This window comes from Porites lutea, chromosome 6, assembly GCF_958299795.1.
Source record: "Porites lutea chromosome 6, jaPorLute2.1, whole genome shotgun sequence".
NCBI classification, from domain to species: Eukaryota; Metazoa; Cnidaria; class Anthozoa; order Scleractinia; family Poritidae; genus Porites; species Porites lutea.
The window spans coordinates 33,739,282-33,748,736 of NC_133206.1; the positions used below are offsets into that span (position 1 = coordinate 33,739,282).

General features: G+C 40.2%; 1 protein-coding gene across 1 annotated transcript; it reads right to left on the reverse strand.

The window, feature by feature from the left end:
- Window positions 1–287: 287 nt before the first annotated feature.
- On the reverse strand, window positions 288–7,955 carry LOC140942206 (monocarboxylate transporter 10-like). Its single transcript, XM_073391172.1, has 7 exons — window positions 7,543–7,955; window positions 4,520–4,750; window positions 3,041–3,375; window positions 2,361–2,504; window positions 1,547–1,627; window positions 1,030–1,255; window positions 288–487 (listed from the first exon to the last, which is right to left on the reverse strand). The coding sequence occupies exons 1-7, from the start codon at window positions 7,763–7,765 to the stop codon at window positions 288–290; spliced, it is 1,440 nt and encodes a 479-aa protein (XP_073247273.1). The 5' UTR covers window positions 7,766–7,955.
- Window positions 7,956–9,455: the final 1,500 nt, after the last annotated feature.

Genomic DNA, 9,455 nt, shown 5'->3' on the forward strand with positions numbered 1-9,455 from the left:
GTCGGTGACGCCTTGCTTTTTGCTCCTTATGTTTCATAACTAAACGTGTCCACAAGCCAGCAAAACGGCCACATTGCACAATATAAGGTGTCTCGTCTGCCTCGTACCCAGACGTCTCTCTTTCGATGAAAATGTGCGCGCAAAGGAAGGCGGGAAGGAGACAACGGGGGTCTGCCGTCTGTACCCTTCCCATAGTCCCTTGCGGTTCATCACCACTCCCTTACGTTTCGCGCTCGCCTCTGCCAAGCGAAAAACGAAGCACCTGAGGAGGAGGCTGGTGTCTCGTATTAAGCATATCCGTTTCTTTTTTCCTCCGCAATCGCACTATCATTTTCTTTCCCGCACTCTTCGCAGATTTGTTCTCTTTCTTTCGCTTCTGACAGAAATACCAGTCCAGTTAGAGAATGAATGCAAGATCCAGCAGCTATGGCACCTCCAGCCACAAAGAAAGCGTCCTTGTATGAGCCGGTTATCTCGAAAATATACGCTGGAAGAGAAAGAATATGCAATAGTTTAATGTTAGAATAAAAAAGGTTAATTTCGAGTAAACTATAATTTACTTTAATTTTCTTTGTATCCGTCCGGTTATCGCGGGAAAATGATTCCGGGCGTGACAGAGAAGTCCGGGCCGCACCAAAGGAGGCCGCACCTGGGTTCGATTATGGGAAATGACTGTGCGCTTTTTCCCCAAAAAGACCCTGGCAGACAAAAAAGACAACAGAGAGTGGCAGAAATCAAGCCTATTGCACCGTGCAAGACGCAGGTTTTTTTCAGTCTTCAAAATACACATGAAATCGTCACAGGCTAACAAGAGGGAAACTTTACTTTGAGGTTTACTTAATTCAACTAAGTGCCAATGCAGTGACGAAATAAATGGTCAAAATGTTTTTTCTACTCCGGCTCTGATGACCAACATCAGTCATTAAATGAATTCTAGATAACATAAAGTTAAGACTGCTGAATCAATAGCATCAAAGTCCCAAAACTTCTCCTATGGACACTCCCTTGCAAAAGAAAAATCAAACCTACCTACCAGGGGTGGTCCAAATATAACAGGAAGTGATACAACCCCATACAGAGTTCCTAAGGCTTGTGGTAACCTTTCAGGCCCGACTAAATCACAGGTGGTAATAGTAATAAGCAAAATAAAACATCCGTCGAACATTCCAAAGCCAACCGCGTATAGTATAAGCCCGGTGTAATCTCGTGCCAGCGGACATAGCGTACATGTAATAGCCATCATCATAAAGGCAAACTGAAAGAAAAAGGCAATCATATCTGGGAAACTGCCCACCAGCCCCTTCCCTAAGACAACATTTTGCCCGAATTGAGAAGTTAGAGTTAATGTTGGGTTGCGGGGAGGGGTAGGTGGGCAGTTTCCCAGAAACGTATAATAATTCTAATATCATTTCTTTCTCCAACTGATCACTAGTGTCTTCACTAGCACCATGTTTCACAGTTTTGTTGAGCTGTACGCTTATAAAATGAAGTAAATTTCTATCAACTTAATTTTCATTTTATAGCTAGAAAAGTTATCGGATCTTACTTTCGAGACTACAGAGGCCTCTATTAACCTATCATATTCCACAGTTCTCGTTGCCCGAGTACCAATTGGTTCATTAGAACCCTAATAAAGGAACAATAGCGCGGTCCACAGTAACAAATGAATAAATACAGTCGAAGCTCTTGTAAGCGACCATCTCTGAAATTCGAAAAAGTGGTCATAACAAGAGCTGGTCGCTTACGAGAATGAGCTCTTGTAAGCGACCGCATGATAAAACGACAGAGAGAAGTCGCTTACGGAGGTTCAGAAACACATCTATAATTCTGTGAGTGGTTGTTGCCACGCAGGCTATGTGGTGGCTACAGAAATGACTTTGAGCTTTTACAAATAACTGCAGTGTACAAGATCTTTATCAACGAACCATTAGTGCAGTGTGCATTTTCACTAATTAAGTTTTGAGTTATATGAGTAAGACCCTGAGTGGTCGCTTACGAGAGCTTAAAAACAAAGGAAGGGTCCATTTGAGTAATCCCATAACTAGTCGCGGTCGCTTACGGGAGCTTTTCATTACAAAGTTTAAGTTTCGAATTCAAACGGGGTTTCACAAAGGTGGTCGTAACTAGAGCTGCTCGCTAACGAGAGTGGTCGCAGGGAGAGCTTCGACCGAATTTGTCGAACTCTTTCCCGTCATGACTGCAACAACATGCGGCAATATGCTTTCACAAAATTATTCAATTTAACACCAGTGACTTAAAGATCCTAATGAAATTACATGTAGCTCAAGTAGTTCATTACACAAAGATTTCTTTTTTTGCGCGAGGACTTACAGTCGCCATGGTAACATCTCTTTACATACCTGTAAAACATAGAAACGATTAATTCTTGGATGATTGAGCACAAGACCAAACAGGAAACGTGACAGTGTAGAGGCAATGGAAAGATAGCCAATTAGCAAGGAGGCCTTAGACTCAGGTATATGAATAATCTCAGCGTAATTAGGCTGAAAAGAAAAGATCAACATGTGATTAGGTAAAAAAAAAGGATCAACATTTCGGAGGACTGTTTACACACCACCGCAAAATACTTTTTAGCAAGAACAAGATTGAGGGAGAATTTATTGATCAAGTTTAATTTCTGGCACAGTTTACTATGAAGAGCCGATCTCGTTAATCATTTACTACACTGTTAACTAAGAAGTGTGTTCGTCTTTGTTTAACTGATTCGAGGAAACTGACGAACAAACACATTCATTACGAAAATGCATTTCACGGGGGACCTTTTAAGAAATGAGAACACTCTTTTGCAAACTATCGAAAAAATGGGTATAAAAATGCGTAGTAGCTTGAGAACCTCAAAGCTAAGCCAATCCTGGCTTCTTGCTTGTCTCCACTTCAAATTCATCTGGGTGAAAGTGAACAAAAAATATTTGTAACTTTCACAGGGGAGACTTACTTATTTCCCCCTACGCCAGGAAAAAAGTGAAAATTTTAAAAAGCCGTTCAATCAGTCTGTTATATTTACGAGTCGTTTTCTCACCAAGTAAATGAAGGGGACAAAATAGCCAATATGTATCAGCCACATGGCAATAACCCAAATCACGAACGGCTTTATCCTCCATACGGACAAATCAAACAGCTTGGCTCTCTCTTTTCGGCCTATGTGGGCGCGTTTATACTTGGCAGGGAGGGGACGGTAGAATAGTGCGCTCACAAACATGAGAAAGGCGAATCCACAAAGAATTCTTAGCATGATTTTCCAGCCGAGATTTGACAAGACGAGATGATAAAAGGGTCCCATTGCTATCCCTCCGATACCACTTCCACCAGTAATAATACCATTGGCTAACGCAAGATTCCTGTCAAAGTACTGACCTGTAGGAACATATTGTAAAATAACGGTAATTAGTACAGAGGCCCTGCTTGGGGAAATATCCTCTCAGGAATCAACTAGACTATCATATTTAGCGCGACTTAATTAACAATTAATGTATGAGGCTGAGTATCTTATGAAGAATTATGGAGGTCGAGGAGGGTGTTATCCGTCGTGGCCGTAGGCCAAGGCGGATAACACCCACCGAGATCACCATAATTCTTCATATGATACGAAATCCGAATTCAATAAATTGTTTTAATATTCATTCAAAATAATCTATTCCTAGTTTAAAAACATGGCTAAAACATGCTTACCTCCATCGATCCGTCGATATTAAGTTCATCTTCGATAGTGCACGTTTAGGTTGTTCAGCTCCGCAAATATTCTCCAAATAGCAGATGTCGCCCTTCGAGTTGTCTTCTTTCTGTTCTTGCCATATTTTTAGCGATTATTTCGCCTAGTTCTTACTCTTGAAACGAGTGAAACGAGTCCGCCATTTTTGTTTTCACAACCAAAACAACTCAACCTTGTCCCCAGGTCTTCTCGGTTAACGATGCATTAACCTGCGAGAAAGCTACACTTTTGACGTCATCGGTTCATTAAACGCAAAATTCTTCCAAATTTGGTCATCAGTGGCTGGTTATGGTGAATTATGCGTGTGCTTTTAGCCAATAAGAATCGGGGAAATATTTTGAATGAATAATAACTAACTTTAATTGCATGTGGCACATTTGCGTCAATATATTGCAGGGTTCCTACATTATATGTCGCCGCAGTGGTTTTGCGTCGTTTAGGCTGTATAGCATATAACAACAAGTGAACAAGACGACATTGCCCAGGTTTTTTTTAAGCTACAAAGGTAAAAACTGCAACTTATTAACAATGTGAAAGTACGAGAATTATGTTTTTAAAGTCAGTGACACAGAGTCCAACAAGAAAAAAGAGAAATCAGAGATTTCCAAACAGGAGTCGAAGCTATGACCTTCCCGTTACCAGTCAATATGCTCTACCACTGAGCCATAGGAAACTCGTCGGAGCTGAAGCCATTTTAAGGACAAATTTCATGCGATAACTAACTCGAACATTATTTATAGGTGGCATATTCGAAATGATATATACTAGATAACTGGATGTTGAACTCACCCAATACAATAGTACTTGCAGCAAAGCTTAAAGAAGAACCAAAACCCCAGACAACACTGTAGGTGAAGTACATGACGTAGACACTATTAGCAAATGACGTCATCAAGAAACCGAGGACTGCAATAAGACCACCCGCTGCAGCTACGAGGCGACAGCTGAATCTTTGACACAGACTGCTCGCTACTGGGCCGAAAAGGAAGTTTACACCAAACGCTATTGAACCAATCCATGCTGAAACGTGAAAAGTTGAATGCTGTCATAATAACAATTGGATCGGGGCTTTTTAAAAACCCTTGCACGGTTTCATCAACTTTTGACTGGCACCAATTAGACAAGAGGAGGCCCTACAATTAATAAAGATGTCAAGTTTTAACGCGATTTGTTGAAAAAAAAAAGAAGGTATAGCTCCGCAAATTCGCCCAATGTTTTAGACGTTTGTATGCATGGTGGGGGGGGGGGGGGGGGAGCAAATTCGTGCCATCATTCAAACCATACAAACGTAAAATTTGGCGATTAATGTATCACCTTAAAACTTGGTAAGTTTTCTATTTTTAATAAAGAACGTTAAGACAAGAGTGGCAGTAACCAAAATGCGTATTTCTCGCAACTTGCTACCTATTGCTACCTACCTATTGTAAATAATTTTAATTTTTGTGTCCTCAATTAGTTGTGAAAACTAAATACACTTACTTACTGTTGAATCTGGGCGCTACAAGAAGATACCCAGAGTTGAGAGGCTTTGCCCCCTTTGTAATAGATCCGAAATTGGTGATGAATTCCACTGTTTGTTGAAATGTACCCACTCATCACTTTTATAAGGGGTATCTTCTTGGAGAGCCTATACTCGATAAACAGTAATTTTACGAATATGTCTTACAAGGCACTATTTTCATATATCATGTCCATGTGCGGTCAAAACATCTTAAATCTCAGTGCCTCTTATATTGAAAATATTCTAAATTGTTATGCATCCGAACTCTAATTAAACTTTCTTACCATACGAGAGCGTAGAAGCCCTACGCCAAGTAATGTTTTATTTTATGATAATATTCCATGGTTCCTTTCTTTCTTACTTAACCTTTATTTTACTTTTCTCATTTGTTATTGTTTTGGTACTGAAATCTTCATGTGGAAGGTAAAGTCAATAAAGTTGTTATTTAATGCGCTCTTTTTAGCAGTATCAATGGATATTCGCTAACTAGTCTGTCACAACTGACTTGAAAAAAACCGTGGACGGGTCAGTTGAAATAACATTCGCCAAAGAAGTGTGTCAAATCTAACAAATCCCTCATACTTAAAAAAAACTGAACTATGTTTAGGTCAAGCACTAAATTTGAAGTCACACATAAGCTATAAGGCAGCTTTAAACAAACCCACTCATGTTACAGGCATTCAAAGAGTGGAGTGGGGGCGAGTGAAACAGCGGAGAGCAGAAGGAGCGCCTATTTTCCTCTAGTTTTTCGTTAACTTTTGACCCTGAGTTACACTTCCGACTCCACTTTCTGGGCACATGGAACTGACAGGCTAAACAAAAGCCAACTCACACTTTTTTTACACAGATACACGTTTAAATTGATACACAACGCCTCTTTGTCTGATGAATTTGGTCCACGATTCCGGAAAATCCGGGGGTGTTTTAAAACCCTAGGAAACCGAAACCAAAAATCACCAACAAAAACGCGTTGCGTCTTCATTTCCAAATAAGACATGAAGACAAGGACTATATATGTCCGTCACTTTCACAACGAACCTCTCCTCATCAACATGTTGCCAAATCAAAGTTTTACTGAATTCCTTAATCGGCAAGAACATAAATAACCTCCCACGCAGACGTTCTTAAGGGGTCGTCAGGCTAGAACATGAACGATTAGCACGGGATGTCAAAACGGAATTAACTAACAATTTTTCAGCCCTGAAAAAAGCTGCAAGAAATGTTCATGCTTAATTAACGAAATATTGATCATCCAAGGTCTGATAATGCCAACTTTTGGAACTTGCTGATTCCGCTATCCCTGCTGTTATTGACATGAACACAAAAGAAGCAAAATGTCTTTTACCATTGTTTTCAATAAAGTCAATTAAAACCAGCAAGAAACAGTTACTTTGCCTCGATAAACTTGATGATGATTGCGTGCAGCCCCCTTGGAAACGCTGGACATCATTGGTCTCAATCAGCCTATACGAAAAGAACTTAATTCAGGGGCACCCAACGGCAATTTTCGGGAAAATATCTGTTCGGAAGACGATTTGAGATCTAGAATTTTCGGAGCATTTGTTGTAAAATTTCTTGCTTGCCTGCCTCTTCTAGGATTTTCGAACATCTACAAAATGGTATAATTACCCATTTTTAACGGATTTTGACCCTAAAAAAGGCCACCTAGAATTTTCGAAAGCCTTTTCCTGGCTGAAATTTTCGAGAAGGTAAGTTTTTATCCTTATAATTTTCGGATCACTAGACTTTCAGCTAGGAAATCCGAACAGATGAAAAGTTTTTAGGAGATAAAAATATGCCTATATCTACCGTTTGAATACTAAAATACGTTCAACAATGCTATGTTAAGTGGTTTTGAACTATATCCTCGTTGGGTGCCCCTGTTAATTTAATAGTTAGTCATGAGACCCCAACAGCCATGATGATCAATATGTTTAGTTTTGTGTTTAGAACTAGCCACAATAAAACAGGGAAAACAAATAAATTTCTCGGTCCAATTTTCTAAACGCTCGTTTCATGACTCTTGGCTGACAAAACAGGGCCAGGGTTATGTAGTTTTCGAGGATAATATTTAGTTACTGCGCTATTTGTCGACAGCAAACTTTATAATGATTTTGACTACACGCGATCTCTTAGATCCCTAAGTTCAGCAATGTGTTCAGCAGTCTTCGTATCAAGGACTGAACAGATGAAGTTTAGGGGGCACGAGTGAAAATGATCCAAAAGCGAGAGAGTTTGGTTTTCAGAAATTCCGCTGAGGTTACGTAACTACTGAGCCGGCTAAAATGTAGACTACATTGTGATAACTCACCGGTATCTGCAGGATCAGCCTTTAAATCCTTCATCAAGTAAGTGTATAAAATCCCAAAGTTGTTGTGAATACCCCAGATAATAAACTGGCAAATCGACGCTGCGATGCAAATGATCCAACCATATCCACCGTCGGGACATTCCTTTTCTGCACAAATCTCTACTGCGGTGACCTCCACCTTTTTCGTTTTCTTTCTGGCGATCTTTTTCCAAGGTTTTATCATATTAGGCTAAGAATTCGCATCTCAGATGATCACCAGAACACTTGTATGCAAGACATACATTAAAAAAAACTGAAAAGATAAACCGGTTCGGCGTGCGTCGCATAAGCGATATAATGACCAATTAAGGCTGTCTAAACACAAACTTATTGCGGCCTTTGTTCAGCAAAAACTTGATACTATCATTGTTGAATTGTGGGTTGGGTGGCCTGATAAGTGTGTTATATTATTTCGAGGCTGAGGAATGCACTCCCGCATAAAAACGAGGCGAAAGTAGGAAAATCCTCATGACTACGTCCGGTTTTCAAATTCATGCCCGATAAGAGTATACCTTTATAGACACCCAGACGTTATAAAATATTTTATTTTGCTAATTCGTAACCGTTTCAAACGATTAAGACGTTGAAATTAATGACAATGCGTTGAAGTATGTCCTCAAAAGAGTCTATAAAACAGATAAAAGCCGATTACCCAGATATCTGTATGATTTTCATCCAACATCAAAGTTCACTGACCTAATCGGTGGGCGTTGTTTTCTTTCTCAGGTATTTTAATACCTGACATTAAAATGTCAACGGGAGCAAGAGACTGTCTCCCACCTCGAGTGTGAGTAATTTGAGTCTCAGGCCAAGTCGCTATCTTTCAACGGTAACGCGAAGTTCAAGCCAAGGTTCAGTCGATGGCTTCAGACGGGAAAGGTTGCAGAGATTTGCGACCTTTGATTCGCTCTCGGTACAAAGGCGTCTTGAAGCAAGATAACGAATGGAAAGGCGTACTATCGTGTGTTACCAAGGCGGAATTTGGAGGCGATTAGAGCAGTTGGAGGGAATTTACGGCCGTTTTCCTTCGGTGGATTAGCGGGCTGCTTCGCTGGAGTGCCCAACCTTTAGAGAAAAAACCGTTTACATAAAAACCCATAAAACGGCCATAAATCGGCCTGTAGACCTCACAGGAGAGACGTAACGCACATTTTAAGTAAGGTAAGCTGTCTTTTTTATTGAAATCCTTTCATTTTCGTAGGTTACAGAAACGATAGGTTTTTTCCCCATACAAATCCTTATATTTCGAATGTTACGCAACAATGCCGATGTTCGCCGATGCTCATATTTTGAGCTTGGACTACCTGTGGGAATATAAAACAGTTTTGATTTCGAGATTATCGCAGGTTTGGACCTCCTACATAGCAAATACCTAGATCAGCTGCGTATATGAAAATCACATTTCATCACTACCTAATTTAACTTATCAAACAGCCCAATCAAACCTTATCGCACTAATCATATCATATCACCTAACAGATCCGGGGGGACCCGCCCCCTCCACAACACAGGGGAGGAGAGGTGGGAAATATTCTCAACCATGAGAAAAGCTTTGTGGTACGAGTGAAGAAGCAGTTAGTCTGAATCAATTATATCTCGGGAAAAAAGATGTCCAAGTGATAGAGATTTTAACGATACAGTCTATTCATGGGGGCTTGCCCTAGTCTGGGATAGATCTTCGAGAGTTGACCACCTTTTGAACTTCTGGGGAAAAATTTTCTTCATATTCCTCATACAGAGTTCATTGCGCCTGTCCTCTAGTTAATAGAGTCTAGCTTACTGAGTATTATACTTTAGTGCCGCGTAGGAGTAGGTCACGAAGAGGGCTAATCAAGAAGCGATAAGATATGATAAGATATTGTTTAGGAAATGAA